This window comes from Rhincodon typus, chromosome 15 (genome assembly GCF_021869965.1).
Source record: "Rhincodon typus isolate 14 chromosome 15, sRhiTyp1.1, whole genome shotgun sequence".
NCBI lineage: Eukaryota > Metazoa > Chordata > Chondrichthyes > Orectolobiformes > Rhincodontidae > Rhincodon > Rhincodon typus.
In genome coordinates, this window is record NC_063346.1 from 43821820 (window position 1) to 43844731 (window position 22912).

The window sequence follows — 22912 nt, forward strand, 5'->3', positions numbered from 1 at the left end:
GAATTAGTACAAGTGAGGGCAAAGCTTTTGAAGTGTTTTTTTAAAAAAAACTCAAATGCTTCATTAATATACTTTGACACGCATCAATATGGTTGCCTCTGAGCTGCCTTCTGAAGTAGGTGAGCAAATTGCTCATCTGCATTGGTTCAGGAAGAAGGTTGAACGACCTCTCTTCAAAAACAGTGATGGATCAGCAATGAATATCAACCGTACCAGTGGGGCCTACACCCAAGAATGACAAAACTAAAGCCTTCTGTTCAAGTTCAGCCTTGTATCTCTTAGAACCTGCTCAAGTGCTTTAAAGTGCAGCAATCTTCCTTGTTTACAATCGAGAATAACAACCTTGGCTGATTTTCTGCATGAAATTTAATTATTTGAGAGTACATCAACTGGCTACTATGAAAAGGAGGCTTTGTTTACCTTCCCCTGACCGTACTGCCACTATGGCTGCTTGTTTCTGAAGCAGCCCTCATCGAAATCTCCTCTCAGAAATGAGGAGCTCCCTGGTTTTGTACAAAAAAAGGGTCAGAGTAGCAATCCAGTTGCAAGTCCTCAGAAAATCTGACCCAACGTATTCAAAATACAAAAAAAAGCTGCATGTAGAGGAGATCATAGTGTGGAAGCAGGCCATTTGGCCCATCAAGTCCACAGTGACTGTCTGAAGAGCGTCCCACCTAGACCCACCACACCCCCAGCCAATCCCTGTAACTCTGCATTTAGCATGGCCAATCCACCTAACCTGTACCTCTTTGTATATGCTCTGCCAGTATCGCTAACTTTGAAATGTCTACAGTTTCATTAAAAGATGCTTTTCACTCTGGTACTATAACCGTGAAGAATGTACCAGTATGATCATCATTTAGTGTTCATGTTATAACTATCTCTCCGATTATGATACCTACATTTTCTTTAGATACACCAGAAAGGAAATTAGAAATAAACTCAGCAACAGATAGTCCCAGTGAGTGTTTGATCAGAACCACTTCCTAAGCTGCCATTTTCTAACCAGCTGCTGAATGTTTTTAATCAGTAAATGTTGTTGTTCTCCTTTGGGAACATCCTCAGGATGATCCTAGGAAGCTGGGCCTATGAGTATAGTGTAAAGGAAACGCTCTTCAACTATCTCCCACTATTACCTCAGTAACCCGGCTAAACAATGTCAAAAGAGCCATGTTGGACTCAAAATGTTAACTTTGTTTCTCTCAGAATAAATGTACTAAACTTGCTGAGTTTCTCCAGCGCTTTGTTTTTATTTATAAGCAATGGCAGCAGCAGATATTCCATCAATAAGCACCAAACATTGCTATTTAAAATTCTACGGCCATTGGGTTAACATTTAAATGTTTGTGGTAACACTCATTGTTTAAAGTGTCATTCGTCAAATTAAGCAGTAGAATATAAAACTGATACTCACCCCCGGACCTCATGCTTATTTCTTTAATAGTTGTTTTTAATTGCAGCTAGAAGACACCATTAACCTTGTAAAACGCATTGAAAAAACAGGGGTTGCAGCTGTAGCAGTACACGGAAGGTAAAAGCAAAATCTGGACATTCTTCTGTGGTTTCCTGAGTAAACTGAGTTATAGGAATTGAGTGAAATGGATTGACAGCCTGAGACCACCTGAGATGTTTGAGCAGATGGCTTATAGAACCCGTATTTAGTTCATTCCAGAATGGAATTCTGCAGCTTTAACAATGTTAATAATGTGCTTTAATGTCATTTCACCTGACACCAGTTCCATAAGGAAAAAAACTGAATTAGGGAAATAGAAAAGAACGAAGCTGGTATGGTAGAGCGTCCTTATCTGAAAATATAGTGAAGTCGTTCCTCAATATTCGGGTATCAACTCGGTTTACCTGCAGCTCTGAGATTACTTGATCACGAGTTCAGGCTCTACTTCAGGATTTGAATACATAATTTGGACTGGCAGTTCATTTTAACATTGAGGGAGTGCTGCAATGTGGAATATGTTGCCTTTTGGTTGAAACTGTAAACTGAAGTTCTATTGGTGTTTGATCAGGTGGACATTAGAGAGCCATCAGCATCAAATTTAGCATTTTAATATTTAGAGTCATAGAGGTATACAGCACGGAAACATACCATTGGGTCCAACCCGTCCATGCCGACCAGATAGCCTAAATAAATCTAGTCCCATTTGCCAGCTTTTGGCTCATATCCCTCTAAACCCTTCCTATTCATACACTCATCCAGATGCCTTTTAAATGATATTTGTACCAGTCTCTACCACTTCCTCTGGCAGCTCATTCCATACATGCACCACCCTCTGCATGAAAAAGTTGCCCCTTAGGTCCCTTTTAAATCTTTCCCCTCTCACCTTAAACCTATGCCCTCTAGTTTTGGACTCCCCTTCTCTGTTTGCTTTCTCCATACCCTTCATGATTTTATAAACCTCTTTTAAGGTCACCCCTCAGCCTCTGATACTCTAGGGAAAATAGCCCCAGCCTATTCAACCTCTCCCTATGACTCAAACCCTCCAGCCCTGGCAATATCCTTGTAGATCTTTTCTGAACTCTTTCAAAGCTCACAACATACTTCCAATAGCAGGAAGACCAGAACTGCATGCAGTATTCCAAAAGTGGCCTAACCAATGTCCTGTACAGCTGCAACATGACCTCCCAACTCCTATACTCAATGCACTGACCAATAACGGCAAGCGTACCAAATGCCTTCTTCACTATCCGGTCTACCTGGGACTCCACTTCCAAGGAACTATAAACCTGCACTCCAAGGTTTTCTTGGCTCTTGTAAGAAACATAAGTATTTTTATGCTATATAAATTGAATATTGAATTGAAGAGGTTGCACATTGCTTCCGCTGGAAACTTTAGGACTTTATCTCAGTATTTGAAATATCCACATGAGTTAGAAGTGCTATTCTGCATTCTGCTTACGTTGTTCTTTGTGCTAAGGCACTGCAAATCCTGACGACTGTCTGCGTTAGTGACCTTTTCACATTAGACAATTTTATGCTAATCTAACTACTGATTCATGAGCCAATTAAATTAATTGTTTCCCATTTTGCCTGAACAAAGCCCCTATAATTGAGAGCACTGCTTATCAGTAGTTGGCATGTACAAGACTTTTCTAAAGAGAAAATCTCTAATTGGAAATATTTGCTGGCATAGATTAGTCGCAGTACTTGCAACCTGTTGTCTAGTCAACGGCATTAATACCTAGGCTGACATTGTGTCACAACACATGAGCAATGACTACCGATCCTTGGTAAGGACTCAAGCGGGCAGTATTGCTGCTCTGTTGGAGGTAGTTTTTCGGTCACAGTATAGGCTGTTCTGTTAGTGGTACAGGGTCTCCTCACTTAAAGTTACTGAAAATCACAACTTTATGTGAAGCATTGATTCCCACAGGAATCAAGTGTTAAAACTGGAGTTAGGTTCCTTAAGGCCTTCCTCAGCAGGCATAGAATTGGAAATGTTTAATCTTTACCCTCTAAGTTGAGATATGGTACCAACTGTACTTTAAATTTAATTTGCAACTTCCAATCTCTCCTGTAGTTGGATCCTCAGAGAGTGCAGCCTGGAGGCTGCTGCTCAGGGTCTGCACTAAGGGACTGAGGGTCTTTGCTCACTGAGCTCTATCCACCTGCTGAGACAGTTGCTTGTCCCTAGCTGCACTGTGACTGTTGTCTAGTGATGTAGCAACTCTCTTTACTGCTCTCTGCTAGTCTCAACACTTCATGGGGCTGTCCTTCCTGGTTGACTGCAGATTTGCTCCCTCTCGCGCTTGCTGTCTCTTTCGTGAGAATCTCGCACTCTCTCTCTTGCTCTCTTTTGCACTCACTTTTTCTTTTTCTGTCTCTATCTCTCTCTCTCTCTTTATCTCTCTCTCTCTCTTTATCTCCCTCCCTCACTCTTGCCCTTTCTGTGCCTCGCACTCTCTGGTGCTGGGGTTTCTGCACAGGATCATGGGGGGTGATGGCAGAAGGTGCAGGCATAAAGAACATAAACAGGAAATTTGAAGGTTTCTAGTTCTGATAACATCATTACTACACTGAAAGGGACAGTGTTAAATGCAGATTCCCTGTCATGTGTTACCACACACTACTATCTGGAGTCCAAGTTGCTGTGGCATTGTGTACATTTTACAGACGAGATGTAGTCTAGAGTTACGGATAGTGCTGGTCGAGGCTTCAACTTTCTTCCGATCATGTTTGGTCCAATATGAAAGCATCCGCCTTGCCATCAAGGCATGAGGTTGGGTTTGAACCTGAAGCTCTGGTTCCGAGGCAGCTTTGCCTTCCGTTACCCTACAAGACCAGGGTTGCTGCACACGCTGACTGGGTCCACTCTTTTGTGTAATTACTCACAGATCAAAATGCAGCCTGTGAGACATGTTTCTAGAAAACAATAGCAAATATAAAGTTCAAGAGGATGCAAATAATTAAAAGGAAATGGAACAGGGATCAAGATCTTTTGAAAGGTTGTAATAATTCAAAAGGCTTTTCAGCTTCTTATCAGCCCTTGGCCCAGGTTAAAGAGAGGGAGAAGGCTATCAAGCGACAAAGTTGAATGGCAAGGAAAGGCACAATTTGCCGGCAAGTGACGGAGCAGGCCAGCATCTGAGCCCTTTGTTTAATGGATATTGAATTGACGTTGGTGGTACTTTGGGGCAAGCTCTTCAGAACTTTCCCCTTTTACCGTTCCACAGTTCTATCCCAGAGAGTCAGCATTGGAGCTAGGTTTGAGATCATGTCTAACAGGTGCCGCCCCATGGATGCATAAAGGTATTGCTGCCCTTTCTAGCGGATGGCACAACTGAGTCTGGCTCAGTGCTGACTGGAGCTTTTGAAGAAGATTCCCCATCGACATTACTCAGCAAGTAGGCCATGCTTGTAGATCTGGTTTGTGAGATCGCAATCGATTGGAATATGGTCTGTTTGGCATTCCTGGTGCTTCACAAAGAACACTGTGACTGAGGCACTTTGTACAAATCATCCAATGTTTAATTCAAAACATCATGTTATATTTGTTCCATCAGGTCTGTTGTGATAGTCTCAGTTTGGAATTAGAGCTTCCACATGATGCTGCTGACTTAGCAGATTTGTGATGGTAGGAGATTCTGTTACATTTATCACTCTCTCTAATTGACGATAAATTGGTATATGTGAAGTGTGATGGAAATTACAATTGGCTCCACTTCAAAACAGTCCTTGATAGTTAAGCCTGACAGTCTGATTTTTCTATTGTATGTTCCTTCATTGTTTAGCATTAGTTTTCCAAAGAATATTTGTCCGTGCTGTGGCAATGAAGATCATTCAAACTTTTACATGGTGGGATCTCTTTTATTACTTGCACCAATCTTTCCTTGCCAGTGTTCAGAATTGTAGAGGTTTCACTGCAGTTTGGTCCTTTCTGTCTGTGCTGCATCTTTGCTAAAACAACCCAATGAATCCCTTTGTGCTGCCTTCCCCCTGTCCTTGTCCTTTACTTTGAACATTTATACACTTCTCATTTAATTGCTACAACTGTCTCTCTTCTTTAATTACTCTTTATGGAAAAGCATTCAATCCTGCAGAAACACTAGGTTAAACAATTTCTCCTGCCCTTTCTACATCCACTATTCGTTGTCTTGTTTATGACTTGCCAATCAGTAGAAATAGTTTTTTTTTCCTGTTCAGCTCTTTGCGGCCCAATGGAAGATTCCTGTTTAATTTGTTCTTGGGGTATGGGCAATTCAAATTTATATGTCACTACTTGTTGAGCTGAGGAGCGGAGTTTTCTTGAGCCTCTGTGATCTTTATAGTGTTGGCATTTCGTGGTCTGCTAGTGAGAAGGGAGCTGTGATCAATGGTTAAGTTATAACGGTCTGGAATTCTGAAGAAAAATTGAAGATAATGTTCTAAAGATGTGTTTTGCGATGTTTCACCCTGACTGTTCTAGCTATGCTGTGTTGTATTCTACAAAAAGTATCAACTTGGTCAGTTTTAAATGATATGTAGAATTCGCAGTCTGCCCACCATCAGATCACAATGTAATTTTGAGTTCCTCTGTTGGCTTAATCGGTAAAGCTGCATACTGCATCACTGCACCTTGAATAATAACAAATATTTTCAATAATAAAATGTCATTCTTCACAGGATTGTTAGCAAACAAAATTTGACACGGAGCCACATAGGAGGTATTAGGACAGATGGTCACAGGTCTGAGGGAGTTTTTAAAGAAGGGTTTGAAGAATTCTAGTGCTTTAGGGCCTAGGCACCTGAAGACGTGTCATCAACAGTAGAATACTGACAATTGGAAATGCACAAGAGGCCAAAATTCCATGAGTGTGACAGAGCAGTGACGGCTAGAAGTGACAGAAGAGGAATTTGTAAGGACAGTGGCCCCTACTCTCGAGGTGTCTGTAACATTGAATGTTGAAATGCTTTGCTTTTTTCTTCTGTACCTATCGTGTACTATCCTAAAATATCTTTTCCACAGAAGAAAAGAGGAAAGGCCACAACACCCTGTGCACTGCGATGTAATTAAAGCAATCTCTGAAGCTGTGTCTATCCCTGTAATAGCAAAGTAAGTAAAATAAAACAGTCCACTAATGCACAAAGCTAGATCCACAGGCATTTCAGGACTATTTATAGTTTTCAAAACACATGCAGTATTGGAAGAACCAGCCATTTAAATGCCAGTCCAATAGAAAAGTATATTGGGTAGTTCTGATTCTTTGGACAATATTTGCTGAATAATCCTAAGTGCACAAAGAATTATGCTGACAATCGAATTAAAATTGCTAATCGAGTTTATTATGCAGTGCACTTGCATGTACTGAAAGCAACATATTGTAACACACACAGCCCTCTTTGCAGACAGGAAGAACATGTGCACACACTCTGCACCTGTTTTTATTCAGTAAAATAGGTGACAGCAATTCTGAGTCATTTCACATTGTAATGCCTTGACCGATCAGAGTCAACCTTTTTAATTTTTATTTAAAAGGCACAGCAATTGACTGTCTCTCATCACTAACTGGTACATTCTCTATGAAAATACCACAACCAATCAAATTTCACTTGCCAGCCGATCAGCACTCTCCTGCCATACAATATGGTGTTGTTTTCCGTTTAGTAACACTTGTTAATTATCCAAATGAGTACAGGATGAAAAGATGTGACAAGAGCTTTCTGCAGGTCAACGTCTAGAAATCCTGAAGCGAGTAACTAGCTGCTGTCTACGTCTGCAAAACATTAGTCAAGGGTATGATGAAATACTCCACACTTACCTGAATGAGTATAACTCCAACACTGCTTAAGCTTAACTCCATCTAGGAAACTCTGTTTAACTGGAACTACATACCCATAAACATTCACTCCCTCCACCACTGACGCACAGTCACAGTAGTGTGTACCACCTACCAGATGCAGTGTAAAAATTCACCAAGGCTTCTTAGGCAGCACTTCCAACCCACAAATGCTACCATCTAGAAGGACAGGGGAAGCAGATACATATTAATACCACCACCTGCAAGTTCCCCTCCAAGCTACACACCATCCTGACTTGTAAACATATTGCCGTTCTTTCACTGTAAATGGGTCAAAATCATCTGCACCAAGTGGACTGCATTGGTTCAAGAAAGCAGCACTACACTACCTTGCTAAGGGAAACTAAGGATGGGCAATAAATGCTGGCTCAGCCAATGACGCCCACACCCCATGAATGATTTTTATTTTAAAAAGGTGTCTTTTTTGAGTAATACTCAAGTCTAGTCCCAGCAAGTGACCTTGTATTTCAGTAAATATTTTCAGAATCAGTAGCTGAGCTATTTTGCTGTTTACTAATTGTTATTAATAACTATTTAAATTGAAGTTTTAAAAAAAAAAGTTTTCTGTTTTGATTAATAAATCACAAGATTACAGATTTTGGCCCAACACTTTCCAAGGCCTAAAATCTATATTTCAACATAACACACGTTCAGCTGATGGGTAACCCTGAATCCAAAAAAGACCCGGATGAATTGGTTATCATAAGTCAGATATTGCCCATTACACTACAATATCATCCAGTGCTATACGATGTAGTAATATTGACAAACATAAAATCTGTATCCATTGCCAAGTTTCAGCTAATTCTAGGGATTCAATAGCTGGGAGGTCTATGTTGACACACGTGTCAATAAGCCCCAGCAATCTCTCATTGTAACACCATATTAAAGACAGCTTTACATGTATCTTAACATATTTAATATGATTTGATGTTAATTATTTCAGTGTTTGTAGATAACTCTCATTCTGATTTCTGTTCAAACTTTATTATCATAACACAACAAATAATATGGTCTGGAGAAATTCATATTTTACTCCCACATTCAGATAGAAGTACTGCAGTTTTATTTAATTCTTTTTCTTAACTCCTGAGTAATGAGTTTTCTTTCATCTTCTCAAGTTTAGATTCTGTTAGACGAAACAAAGCATCCAGTGCTGTATGATGCAGTAATATTGACAAACATAAAATCTGTATCCATTGCCAAATTTCAGCTAATTCTAGGGATTCAAAGCTGGGAGTATTATATGGTTCCTAAAATCAGTTACAGTTCAGAGTTGGAACTTAACAACTACTTCTTTAACAACACACTAATTGTTAGCAAAAACAGAAATTTCTGGAAAAAACTCAGCAGGTCTGGCAGCACCTATGGAGAGAAAGCAGAATTAACATTTTGTGTCCAGTGACCATTCTTCAGAACACTCCACAGATGCAGCCAAACTTACTGAGCTTTTCCAGCATTTTCTGTTTTTGTTTCTGATTTCCAGCATCTGCAGTTCTTTGGTTTATTATTTAATGATAATCATTAATAAAGTATAGTATCAGTCAACCTAAGGGCTGTAATTCCTTTCCAGTTCTGTTATTCTTTGTGTATCCTTCATTATTTGTCTTTCTGTACCTAACTTACCCTTATCCTGCATTGCCCTCTGTTCCAATACCAAACCTTGAATCTCCTTGCTTACAGCAGGAGATGCTCTGCTATCAGTTAACCCTTGAGGCAACTTACAGGCCAAAACATACTGAGCTTAAGATCCTTGTAGCAACATTTAGGCCAATTATTGCCTCTTCATAATTATCTTAATAAAATTCAACATGTATATTTTCATAGTTAATTGTTTTCTAGCTCGCTGGTTTCACAAACCCACTATAAATGAAAAAGTGTTCAAACGATTTGAAGAATGAAACAGACCTCTTTTTGTTTTCTTCCTTCCTTTTACTGAAAACGTACATTTTACCATATGGTCATAGGAGGATATATCTTCTATTGCATCACTGCTGAAACCTGCAACCAAACCTGGGTTATTTTGAAGCAAACCTCTTAGCAAGAGAGCTTCAAAGAATATTGGCATTTTTCCTTTAGTTTCTGCAGTTTACCAAAATGATAGCTAGTGTAGTGAGTACTGAGAAATGGAAGGAGAAAAGGATATTTTTTTTTAAGAAAGGTCCCGTTCCATTGCTGCGCACACCTTGTACTATCTCAGAAACCTGAAACAACAGAAGTTCTGGAAAAGCTCAGCAAGTCTCGCAGCATCTGTGGAGAGAAAGCAGAGTTAACATTTTGGGTCGAGTGACCCTTCAGAACGCTGAACAGTATGGAAGAAGGGTCACTAGACCCAAAACATTAACTGTGATTTCTCTTCACAGATGCTGCTAAACCTGCTGAGCTTTTCCAGCAACTTCTGTTTTTGCTTCTGATTTACAACATCTGCAGTTCTTTGGGTATTTTGCTCAGAAATCTGAAGTTGCTTAATCTTTATTACATTTGTTTTTGTGATAATTTTCAAAAAAGCAATACGCTCATCAGATTGTAATGCCAGCATTTCAGGTCAGTGACTAGCTGTAAAATAACATCATGTCTAGGTATGTCTTTAGCTCCTTACTTGCCATGCCACTGAATTGTGGAGTGGATTTTTTAATTAAACTCTCAGCAATTGTCCTCATCAATTAGATGTTCCTGTCTGTATAAATGTTTTGCCTCCAGTTTTTCAGAAGCTCCACTCTCTACCGCATGAGAATATCCTGTGTGGCTTTCTTACTCCAGCAATTCTCATCTAAATGACCTCAAGGAGGATTTTCACCTTCTACTACCCTGCCCTAGTGATTGTCCTTCTTCTAAAATAGGAGAATGATCAGATGCTAAACGGAAACATTCCTGCTATCTACAAATCCAGGCTGCAGAAGCCAATTATGGTGCTACTGTGAAGGATTGAGCAAGGCTGGAGAAGTTAAAAGGGATCATGAATTAAATTAATTTTGCTATTAATGTTCATCTAATTTCCAAGAACTTTATGCATCTACTCATAGAGTAGAATCCCTACACTGTGGAAACAGGTCTTTTGGCCTATCGAGTCCACACTGACCCTCAAAAGAGCATCCCATCTAGATCTACCCCCTTACCTAATCATGTAACACTGCATTTTCCATGGCTAATCCACCTAACCTATGGGCAATTTCCCATGGCCAATTCGCCTAACCTGCACATCCCTGGACACTACGGGCAATTTCCCATGTCCCCAGTCCACCTAACCTGCACATCTTTGCACCTGGAGGAAACGGACAGAGACACGGGGAGAATGTGCAAACTGCACGCAGACAGCCGCCTGAGGCTAGAATCGAACCTGGGTCCCTGGTGCTGTGAAGCAGCACTGAGCCAATGTGCTGCCCGTCTGCACAGCTAAAAGTTATAGCTTAAAAATCTGTTTCAAAGGATTGCACATAACTGTTATAAAAAAAATCTGAGTGTGTTCCAGTCGGCCACGAGTGGTTTGTCCAAGGGTCAATGCTATGTTATCTCAGTTCCAAAATATTCCAGTAGTCAAGTAGTCTGTTTGATTTGTTTTGCTGTACTGTATGTTTTGTGTGTTCTGTTATCACTGCAGTTATGATCAATTTACAATCAATTTACTGTCCACCTCAGCGGAGGATCTCAGGAGATCATCAAAGAATATTCGGGCATTGAAGAATTTCAACGGGTAACAAATGCATCTTCAGTCATGGTAGCCCGTGCTGCCATGTGGAACCCTTCCATCTTCCGAAAAGAAGGATTGTTACCGACAGAGACTGTTTTAAAGGAATATCTAACATATGTGAGTAATTTTAGGTGTCACTGCCTTTCAGACAATTTAACATAGTTAATGTGAACTGTTGAATAAAGTGATTTTAAAAGGAAACACCTGGAGAACATATACTCACAAGAGAACAATCATTTTGTCTGCTTTCTATTTGGCACCATTCTAATTGTTTATAATTCAATGTTCAGTGTATCTCCTGTGAATCCACAAACAAGTGACCACATAAGGGAAAGACTCCCAAGAGCTGTAGGGTTAAAGATTTTTTTTTTCCCCCTTGACAAATTTATTATCTGTCTCTTTTTGCCTTAATGTTTAGCTTTTTGAAATTGTAAGTCAAGGCAAAGTTGGCCGTGATGCCACCAACAAAGTCTGATGGAAACAATACCATGCATGAAACCACCTTAGCGGCCAGAAAAATTTCCAACCCGTGACTGTCTATGTAACTGCACTCACCAGAAAAGTTCAAGTTAAAGAGACAAAAAGCTCAGTATAATTCTCAAGGTCAACAAAAGCTGTGTCTCTTATCAAAAATGTCTTAAATTGTTGGTAAATGTTTTCTTAGAAGAAGTGTCTAAATGTTAAAGTATTATATTTTGTGAACTTGTCCCTATTAGAACTATTTACAACTGGATGGCCAATCACTATCTACACATCCTTCATTCTCCCAGCATCCAAACGGCTGGGAGAATGAAGGATAGTGAAAGTGACAGAACACCTCAAAAGGATGAAACCCACCTGCAGTGGCTCAGTGGTTTGTAGGTCCTTCACATAGGAATCCAGGTTTTAATCCAAGACCTGCCCACCATGCAAATTGGCCAGTCTCATGGAAAACAGCACACACCAATTAACAAAAAGCCATAAAAGGAGAGAAAATTTTTAGTCCAATTATTAGGTGAATTTACTTAATGCTTTATAGATTTCTGTTATATTAATGATATAAATATTGCTATTAATTGTGCATAATTTGTGCCACACTATGAAACAGTGGATAGAGATTTGTAAATCCACAGGCACTGTTTCAGAGAAGGATTGATGTTGCTATGTTTTCTCTGTTCTCCAGGCAATTAAATATGACAGTCATTACTCAAATACTAAGTACTGTCTATGCCAAATGTTAAGAGAGAAATTAGAATCAGCTCAAGGGAAGAAGTTGCATGCTGCACAATCGAATAAGGAGATCTGGTAAATATTTCATTTAATGTTTAGTTTAAGGAAAGTGTATTGTATCTTGTGAAGAATAAGAAGGCTTTGTACATATAAGGGAAGAGTCATGTTTTCTAGAAACTGACAGTAGTCTTCATTTGACTTCTATTTAGGAACTTTGGACCATGTCCCTTTAATACCTTTGCTGAACAAAAATTTATCTGCCACGGATTAAAAATTAACAAACTCTCTAGCGTCCACTGCTGTTTATGGAAGAGAGTTCCAAACATCCCATCACCCTTTGTGTATGTATAAGTGCTTCCTAACATCTCTCCAGATGGTCTGTCCCTAATTGTCAGACTATGCGGCCCAGTTCTAAAACACCCAACCATTGGAAATAATTTATCTCTATCTATCCTGTCTTTTCCTGTTAATATCTTGAAGACTTTGAGCAGATCACCCCTTAACCTTCTAAATTCTGGAGAAAACAGGCCCAATTTATATAATCTGTCCTCATAACTTAAATCCTGAAGTCCAGGTGTCGTTGTAAACCTATGTTGTACTCCTAAGGCCAAAATATCCTTCCAAAGGTGTAGTGCCCAGATCCGCTCACAGTGCTCCATGGGGACTAACCAGGATTTTGTATAAGTGCAACATAACTACTGTATCCTTATCCAATCCCCTAGATATAAAGGCCAGCATTCCATTGATTTTGTTGATTATTTGCTGCATCTGTTTGTGGCATTTTAAAGATCTGTACACCTGAACCCCATTAGCTCTTTGGACATCCACTGTATTTAACTTCATACCATCTAGAAAGTACCCCGGTCTATCCTTTTTCAGTCCAAAGTGGACAACCTCACACTTGCTTAAATTGAGCTCCATCTGTCTTACCCATTCATCTAGTCTATTCATTTTCCTTTGTAATTTTATGCTGTCATCTTTACTGTCTAAAGTGCTGCCTAACTTTGTGTCATCAGCAAATTTGGATATATGACTTTTGATGCCATTATCTAAGTTATTAATAAATAATGTGAATAAATGCAATCATAACACAGATCCTTGTGAGACATCACTGGTCACATCCTGCTAATTTCAGTACTTACCCATTGTCTCTACTTTTTATCATCTGCCACTCAACCAATTTCCCAGCCATTCAGTAATTTGTCCTCGATTGTTTGGGCCTCCATCTTAGTTAACAGTCTCTCACGTAGGTCTTTTTCAAGTGTCTTCTGGAAGACCATGTAAACAACATCCATCGACATTCCCCTGTCCACTACCTCAGTGACCTTACAGACGTTTATAAAATCATGAGGGGCATGGATAGTGTGAATAGCCAAGGTCATTTTTTGCCTAGGGTAGGAGAGTTCAAAACTAGAAGGCAAAGGATTTTAAGGTGAGAGGGGAAAGATTTAAAAAGGGCTGAAGGGGTGACTTTTTCACACAGAGGGTGGTGCATGCATGGAATGAGCTGCCAGAGGAGGTGGTGGAGGCTGGTACAATGACAACATTTAAAAGGCATCTGGATGGGTATATGAATAGGAAGGGTTTACAGGAATATGGGCCAAATGGGACTAGGTCAGATTGGAAGGTCTGATCGACGTGGACGAGTTGGACCGAAGTGCTGTATGACTCAATGATTACTATCTTTTGTGTTAAAAGCGCTTTGTGATTTCACTTCTGAGTGACCTAGCTCTAATTTTAAAATAATATTGTTTGCTCTTGATGGCCCTCTGATGCACTCTGACTCCATTCTGTGCCTTTGTTTGAGAAGTAGCAGTTTGCCATTTCACTAAATGTACTCTATTTTTAAAATTGTTTTTAAACGCTAATGAACAAACATTCAGTTGAAAGTCTTGTTCGGATAGCAGCCAATCTAACAGTGGAAGACAACACAATACACAAAATATTCTAATCCTGCTCAACCAGACATTGCTGGCAAAGAAGAGTCATTCAGACTTGAAACATTAACTCAGTTTCTTGCTCACCACAGATGCTGCTAGACCTGCTGAGTTTCTGCAGCACTTTCATGTTTTTATTACTGGTAGCTGTATAACTTAAGAGATGTCTAGCTCAGTCAGTAGTTAACCATGGAAAATGAATTGGCTGGTAGTTAAGTTTGAGTTTATGCCATTTGTTGATGGTATATTGAATTCCTGGGGCAATTGCCGGCTGGCATCTTACCAAAATAAACCTCAACTGCGGTTTCATTGAACCATATATAATACATTGCATAAAACAGATAATGTGACTTTGGTTAAACCCTACCAAAGTGAACAGCTCAGGAATAAATAATTAAATAACTGTAGGTGTAGTGAGAAGTTCTAAAGAAGCTATTAGAGTCACCAGAATTGCTGAAAAAAACAAGGGGGAAGTTAACTCATGACATCAATTTGTGATATTCTCATGTTGCTGTCACCGCCTGTTGGGATGTTAATTTAATTATTTTGGCACTACTCTGATCTTAAAGCCTCCAAGTGCAGATATCTTTTACCTATTTTAATAAATTAGCTTATTAATTACTTAGTGATTCTCCAAAAGCATTCTAGTAGTAATTCTAAACTTGAGATGGTAGGTCCACATTGGAACTTGTTTTGTATAACCTTGCCACAAGTCACTTAGGTCAACAAACCCAATATCCTAACAACACTCTTGTACATTGCAACCAAAATACTGGAGGGTGATCAACTGACCGACTTTTGGTTGGATCAAAGGACAGCTGCACATTATAATGTCATATATGCCTATTTCATTTGCGTTATCGTCCTGTAAATTGTTTGGCCCAGTAGTCTGAGGTAGCCAGCTGGTTACATTGTAACTAACAACGTAGGGCTCAAATTGCTAAATAAGTAAAATCAAAAACTGCAAATGTTGGAAACTGAAATCAGACGAGAAAAATCTGCTGTGAATACAAAGCATGTCAGATCCTATGTTTTAAAAAAAGGTAAGGACAGGTTGACATTTCAGGTGTAATAAGCTCTTCCTTGGAGGTGGCAAAAATTCCATTTTACTGCATTTCTGCATGACTGCCCTCTCAATATCAAGAGACAGGAAGACCCAAACTAAGCACAAATTGCCAGCAGACTTTGTCGCAGAGAATCCTAGTCTTGTAAGCTTTTACCTCTTAAAATAGTTTTAAACCTTGAATTGTCTCAACTCGCATGTAATTCTCGAACAAATTGAACTAATTTGTCCAAAACAAACTATTTGGTGTTTCATACAGCTTCACCAATGTCCTGATCTGCAGAGTCACATTTAATGTTGGTGCAATTCACACTGATAGTGTTCCCATGTTTTATTGAATTCACAACTATCAGATGCGTTTTTTGTATTCCGCTTTCAGTGGCGTGTGGATAATAAATTGCAATACAGTTGCTATATTCCCAGGAAATTATAGTTACAAACTGCAGTAAGTTCAGAAATGGAACACAAGAAGTAAAAAAGAAGACATTAAATGAATCAATGCTGCTTAATTCATGATTTGTGCAATTGTTACTGGCAGCTAACATTTCTATGTTCTCTTATGAAAAAAACATTTCTACACAGATGAACTAAGCTTGCCACCTAATGGCACAAATACAGAATTGCAGTCTAGAATGGTATGGAGGGAAGCAAAGCAGTCTTTGTTGTTTGCCTAATATAGATTTCAGGTCCTGCTTTTTTGCATCATAATGTAATCTTGTTCAGAACTATACCTTCTATTTATTGTAACAGTGTGAACTTTAGTGTACACCTGGATGAGGGACAGCAGCAAGGGCCCTTGTGGAGTGGCAGTGGTGAACGATGAGTATTGCCACTCTTGAGAGTGACTGCAGGCTTTCTGGCAGCACTCCTAATGCACTAAGCATTTGTGAATTCACATTCATCATCTGCTTTCTGTATGTCAAAAGTCCTCACCATATTCCTCTGCAGCAAAACTTAAAAGAGCATCCTCACCCTTTGGCGAGCTGGCTCCTTTACTGTCCTTTACCCCCACCCACCCCAGCCAAGCAGCCGAGATAGCGCTGCTGCTGCTCGTGGTGAGACAAGGCAGTCCAAAAGCAGATAACTTGCCCCTTCCGTTTTGGAATGATTCCAAAGCAAAGGTTGTGTCCACAGCCACTGGCTATGTTGTCGTTGCCACGCTGTGCGGCTGCCTGCAACTGGTGTCAGCTTTTGTGAGCACCTCCTAAGTCAAACAGTGATGGTGCATGCACTATTCCAGGCTGGGTTCGTATTCCTTGCTGACGTTGAGTTAACAGAATTGCTTTCTGAAGGCACAGAGTGGACAGGGCCTCTTATTGAGAGCCCGTCTGCCCTTATAAGGGTCAGAGAGAGCAGTTTTTCTTCTGTGTTGCTTCGATTCAGTCTCTGTACATGCAACAGGCCGTAAGGAATCAATAAACTGTTATGGTACAGCCTGTGATTCCTGCATCGACTCTCTAAATGAGACTGATGATGGACTTGATGCCATTTTCCTGTCTTGTACATTGTTTCTGTTCAAATAATGATCCAGTGCCCTTTGGACCTGCCTGCGCTACACTTCCAGACTGTGCCTTCTACACCACAACTACTCACTGTGTGAATTTTATTTTCACATTGAAACCTTCTATCAAATCTCTCTTTGCTTTCTCTGAGGAGAATGTTAACTGGCAGTAAGTGGTCTTTAGCGGGCTTTGCAGTGGTCTTTGTGGTCTTTACCACATGCCATATCTCTCCCTGTTGACACCACCAACTTTTCATAAAATAAACTGCCTACGAACTCGGCAACAATTGGTAAACATCAATCTTCTACCAGCTTAGCAGTAGTTGATGATTTCTTTAAAAAGCGTTAGCAGAGAGATCTTTCTTGTTGCTGAGTGGATGCTAAGCTGTGTGAGGTTAACGAGAAATTTAGGACATTTACTCAGTTGATTCTGGAATTGAGAGGGTTGGCTTATGAGGAGAGTTTGAGTGGACTGAGACTATACTCACAGTAATTTAGAAGAATGCAGGCTGGGGTCTAATGGAAACATATAAGATTATGAAGGGATTAGATAAGATAGAATCAGAGAGGTTGTTTCCATTGACAGGTGAAATTAGAACCAGGGGGTATAGCCTTAAAATAAGGGGGAGCAGATTTAGGACTGTGCTGAGGAGGAGCTTCTTCACCCAGAGGATTGTGAATCTGTGGAATTCCCTGCCCAGTGAAGCAGTTGAGGCTACCTTATTGAATGTTTTTAAGACAAAGACAGGTGGGTTTTTGAACAGTGAAGGAATTGAGGGTTATGGTGAGCAGGCAGGTAAGTAGAGCTGAGTCCACAAAAAGATCAGCCATGATCTTATTGAATGGTGGAGCAGGCTCGATGGCCTACTCCTGCTCCTATTTCTCCAGTGGGAGGGAGTATTAAATGCTTGTTGTTTAACATCAAGACTGACCAGACCTTGTAACGGCAGTGTAACAGGCAACGGTTTACACACACAATTTCCAGATGAAATGTTTCAATGGATAGTTTTAAATGTTGACCTAAGATGTAACCAAATGATCGTATTGGAAGGTTTGAGGAAACCTTGAGATATTTCACTAAAGCTTCAAAAGTCTTATAACAAGACAAGCTAAAAATTGTTTAAAAACTCCGCTAATGGAAAACTCATTTTCCAGTGATATACCATCTACTGACTACATTATATTTAACTCAGGTGTGTTCCGTGCTGCGCTATTGCATCCACTAGTTTTATTTTCAAATCCATCAAGCAATGTCAGCAATGAGGGGAAAAAGTGGAATTTTAATCATCCTTGAAATTTTCTGGAGAACTCTAGATAGTTACGTTTTGATTTTGCTAAGGGCCTAAGTTGCAGTTCTATCAGGTAAAATTAAAGGAATCAGTAAGTCCAAAGAAAATAAATTGGAATTGCTCATTTTTAAAGTTTTCATTCAGTTTATGACACACACTAAAAAGACTTTCCCATCCTACTGCAGAAACCTAAATAAATAACTGCACATTTGACAAGACTGTGATATGAATTATGACACATTTTGTTGGAGCTTGCGCTGCCAGTAAATGTCCCAGCAGGAGCACTGCCCATAATCTTCCTCTTTGGAGATAGCAAATTGCAGGCAATTTACATCTGAATTTCCAATTTGGACGTTTTCCTGCTGAGACAGCAAATACAGATGTAATCCTCCTTAAGTTCCATTCTAACTGGAATAAAACACCAAAAAAAACATACATTTTTGTCCTTCCAATCTGAGTTTCGGTCTGAAGAGAGCATTTTCTGCTGGAGCAAGTTGCACTGAGATAACACAGTACATTCTTCAGATGTCGACAAGTAGCTTGCAAGCCAATGCTTTGCCTTTGAAATATAGTCTCTGTTGATATACAGAGAAATGCACCTGTCAGTTTGCACACAGAGTAGGCCCACAAACAGCAATAAAATCAACAACTGCAGAGTCTCCCCTTATGTTGAGACTATGTCCGTTTGTTGTGACTCCACAAATGGGGAATGTCAGCTCTCCAAGTCTGCCCTGTTAAACCTTCACAGAATCTTTTGCGTTTCAGTGAAATCACTCTCATTCTTCTAAATCCCAAAGCTTATAAGCCTATTTGGCAAATTGGATCCAAAATTGGCTTAATAGAAGAAAGCAGAGGGTGATGGTCAAAAGATGTTTTTGTGGCTTGGAAGCCTGTGTCTAGTGGCGTTGCCCAGGATTCAGTGTCAGGCCCCTTGCTGTTTGTTGTGTACATTTACAATCTAGGCATGAATGGGGGAGGTACGATCAGTAAGTGTACAGATGACACGAGAGTTGGTGGTATATGATGAATAGTGAGGAGGAAAACTTTAGATTACAGAAATTGCCACAAGGAAGGCAAGTTGCCAACCTTGCCTCGTCTGGCCCTTAACTGCCCTCTGAAATGGGATAAAGAGACAACGAGTTTGAGGGCATCAAAATATGAACAGTAAATGTTGCCAGTAATGCCCACATTCCACAAGAATGAATTTTGAAAATGTTGCTTTGTTACAAGCTCCTGTGACTGATTAAAGCTAATTGCTAATTTATTAATTGCCCTGAGCTGCCTTCTTGAGTGATGTAGATAGGCCCACAGTTTTGTTAGGGAGGACGTTCCAGGATTTTGATCTAGTTGACAGTGCAAGAACAGTGATATATTCCCAAGTCAGGGTGGTAACTTGGAGGCTTGGAGGGTAACTTGCAGGTGTTGGTGTTACAATGTATATGCTGCCCTAGTCCTTCTAAACAGTAGTGGCCATGGGTTTGGACGATACAGTTTAAGAACAGCAAGGAACCTTGGTGAATTTCTGCAATGCACCTTGTAGGTGGTACACGCTGCTGCTATTACCTTGCATCAGTAGTGGAGGGAGTGAATATTTGAGATATGGTGCCATTCCAGTTGGCTGCTTCATCTGGATAGTGTCGCGCTTCTTGAGTGTTCTTGGAGCTGAACTTGTCCAGTCAAGTAGGGAGTACGCCATCACGCTCCTTACTTGGTGCTTTGTAGATGTCGGACAGGCTTTGAAGAGTCAGGAGGTTAGTTACATGTTGCAGGATTCCTAGCCTCTGACCTGCTCTTGTAGCCAAAGTGTAAGGACTGTGTTTTCTGCCCCGTATCATTTACTTCCTCGCATTGAGGGGCGGCATGGTGGCTCAGTGGTTAGCACTGCTGCCTCACAGCGCCAGGGACCCAGGTTCAATTCCACCCTCGGGTGACTGTCTGTGTGGAGTTTGCGCGTTCTCCCCGTGTCTGCGTGGATTTCCTTCTGGTGCTCCAGTTTCCTCCCACAGTCCAAAGATGTGCAGGTTATGTGGATTGACCATGCTAAATTGCCCATAGTGTTCAGAAATGTATAGATTAGGGGGATTATAGGGGGGTGGTTCTGGGTGGGATGCTCTGTAGGTTGGTATGGACTTGTCGGGCTGAAGCGCCTGTTGCCACACTGTAGGGATTCTATGATTGATTCTACATCCTGTTTCTCTGAGCCACCATCCTTCCTTACTACTGCCATGTTGTCAGGCTTTACTGTTAGGACTATCCCTCTCCCACTGCCTTCAGTCTTTTGTATTCGTTTTTTTGCTACATTACCAGAATATTTCAGTCTCAGTGATGTTTCCCATTCTGCTACATCTCTCTAATGCCACCAGATGGATTTATCTTTATGCCAGCATTACAACTGTTTTGTCCACCGAAATAAAACGCTGTTAACTTAAACTTTTTATCATCCTTTGCTCCCGATTTAGTTTTACTCACTGGAACTCCGTCTCTGTTAATCTCTGCTGTTTCCTGTGATAATCTGCCTATCTTTATCCAAATTGTTTTGCTGCTCAGTGACCTTGAATTTTCTCTTGACATTTATAAATAACCACTCATTTGATCCTTCACCTATCTCCCTCCCCCACCCCCCCGCCAAACACACACGACTTTTTTTTATATTTTGAAGCCCTGTCATTTACTTAATCAGGACTCTAATCCCAAATTAGTTTAAGTGGAGCCTGACCCAATGCAACAGTTGCAGCTTTCCTGATTACTGGTGCTATAGCCCCCCGAATTATCATCCCTGTCTTACACATTGTCTGAGCCACGTATTCAGCCGTGATTTATTTAGCCCTGCGCCAAATTTCATGTAACCTCGGGATTACTAACCAAGTCATTGTCTTTAAGGTTCTTCTTGTTAATTTGGACCCCGCCTTCTCAAGCTCCCTCGGCAGAACCTCATTCCTCGATGTTGGCTTCTCGTTGGATGATAACGCATCCTCGTCCTGCATGAGTTATTTTCCAGATATGAGGAACTACTCTTAATCCTGTCATTCCTCATTTCCGATTACTCCAGCCCTGGAGCAGGGCTTGAACTCACAATTATCAGGTGTGAAGGCCAGAGCAATGCCCCGAGACTATTTGTCTTAAACCTGGAGTGCAGTACCGTTGCTAACAACTGTCATTGGACTGATATGGTTACACAAAAATATAAAAACACTTGGCTTATGATCTCCCCCTGCCCCCTCGGTTATTGGTACAAAATCTGCCAAGTTAGGGTTAAGAACATCTGAAATGTAACTTGTTAAATCTGGTTCCGTTTCTGGGGCTGACATTTGGTAACAGTTGTTGTTGCATTCATCTTATACGCAGTGAGGCTTTTGAAATGGATGTGTTTTATAAAGAAGCCACGGCTTGCATGGAAGCAAAGAGGGACATATTAAACACAAAATGTCAAGAAAAATCTGAACAATTGCCTGGAGATAATGGATCACCTGATACCATACAAATGGCAGTCAGATTCAACAAGTAAGAATGCAGAACGATCACAATTATTACTGTGTGATAAGAGAGTGTTTTGGGTATCCTATGCAAATGCGTTTTTTTTCTTCAGTTGGCCCTTTGACATCAATTTATTTAATAGCTTGAATACGGTTTTATCCTGTCACTCATCAGATTTAAATCAAACCTTGTTGTTTGCGAAATCTGATAACAGAGATATTCTGCCCATTGCCAACAGGGGCGTTCTGATAGAAGTTCTGTTGAAATCATAATCCGATATCTTGAGTTGATTAAATAGAGGGGGAGCTCTCCAGGATTTTGCTGCTATCTTTTACTTGCTTCACACTGCTCACGATGAGAAACAAGCAGTGATCCATGAGCATATTTCAAAGACCAACAGGAAAATGTCTATCAGGTTTGAAACCTTACGCATAATTAGATTCACCTGATTTCCTAATGTATATTTATCAAGTTTTGGTATTTTTAGCTGTGCTTATTAACTCAGCACGCTTTGTCTTAACTTTGTAAGATGTACAAAAGTAGTCTTACCTCAAGAACAGATTTCCTCGCTGTTGTCTGGATAAACTGTGAAAGTATTTAGTTGTTGTTGAGCAGATCTTCCTGAATCAGGATAACCTTGCCAACCTAAGATATTCTGCCTTTTAAGAGATACATGTTTTGTTACATGATTTTACAGTATTTTTTCATAATGTAGAATGAAATAGGACAAAATAAGTAGGCGAAGAAAATGGTTTATCAAAGCTGGTTTTGTCAGACTGTAGAAGGATACGGATGATTATTTTAGTTAGGATAGGTAAATGTTAAGCGAACAGGGATGTCCCAGTGGGGTTGTCCATTAAGTAGATGCAGTATAGGAAGGTCACAGGTAAAACCGCCATCTCCTAACTGCAGCCAGAGCTTGCGAAGTTACTGGCTCTCTGACTTAGGTTCACTGGTTCTGGGCAAGGAGGGTGGTGGTGATGTGGGGAGTTGGGCATCAGGGACCTTCAAGGGTTCCTGTTCACTGCACAGCAACTACTCCTGGAAGAAGTGCCTGAAGATCAACATATGGGGGCTTCAGGCTAGTGCAGGAAGATCTGTGACCTGCACCAACCACTCCCACTAACATAATACAGAAGTAACACACGGCCTCTGGCTTTGGCTCCTGACCAAAGTTCTAACAGTTACAATTGAGATATTCTTTTCCTGAACCTAAACATAGGTGGTGTCTGGATAAGGGAACACGATTCCATGTGAGGCAATGTAGCCAATGGCTGAGTCAAAGCTTCAAATTTAATAAGCTGTAAAGATAGAAATTTCACAGAAGTTATACACACACACGTGCTCACTCACTCACTCACTCTCTCTCTCTCTCTCTCTCTCTCTCTCACATACACACACGTGCACACACTCTCTCTCACTCTCTCACACTCTCACTCTCTCACACTCTCACTCTCTCAC

The 22912-nt window shown here is 40.4% G+C and overlaps 1 protein-coding gene across 6 annotated transcripts in view; it reads left to right on the plus strand.

Annotated features, from left to right (window-relative positions):
- dus2 (dihydrouridine synthase 2) overlaps nucleotides 1–22912 on the plus strand; it is an 86258-nt gene that overhangs the window by 47898 nt on the left and 15448 nt on the right. For 3 of the 6 annotated variants that reach the window (XM_020537199.2, XM_048605681.1, XM_048605683.1), the window contains 5 exons: nucleotides 1461–1531; nucleotides 6459–6545; nucleotides 10927–11095; nucleotides 12141–12262; nucleotides 21323–21478. In XM_020537199.2, the coding sequence (XP_020392788.2) occupies nucleotides 1461–1531; nucleotides 6459–6545; nucleotides 10927–11095; nucleotides 12141–12262; nucleotides 21323–21478 (605 nt within the window). The remainder of the gene's footprint in view (nucleotides 1–1460; nucleotides 1532–6458; nucleotides 6546–10926; nucleotides 11096–12140; nucleotides 12263–21322; nucleotides 21479–22912) is intronic. The other 3 variants (XM_048605679.1, XM_048605682.1, XM_048605680.1) reach the window with 3 other exon arrangements.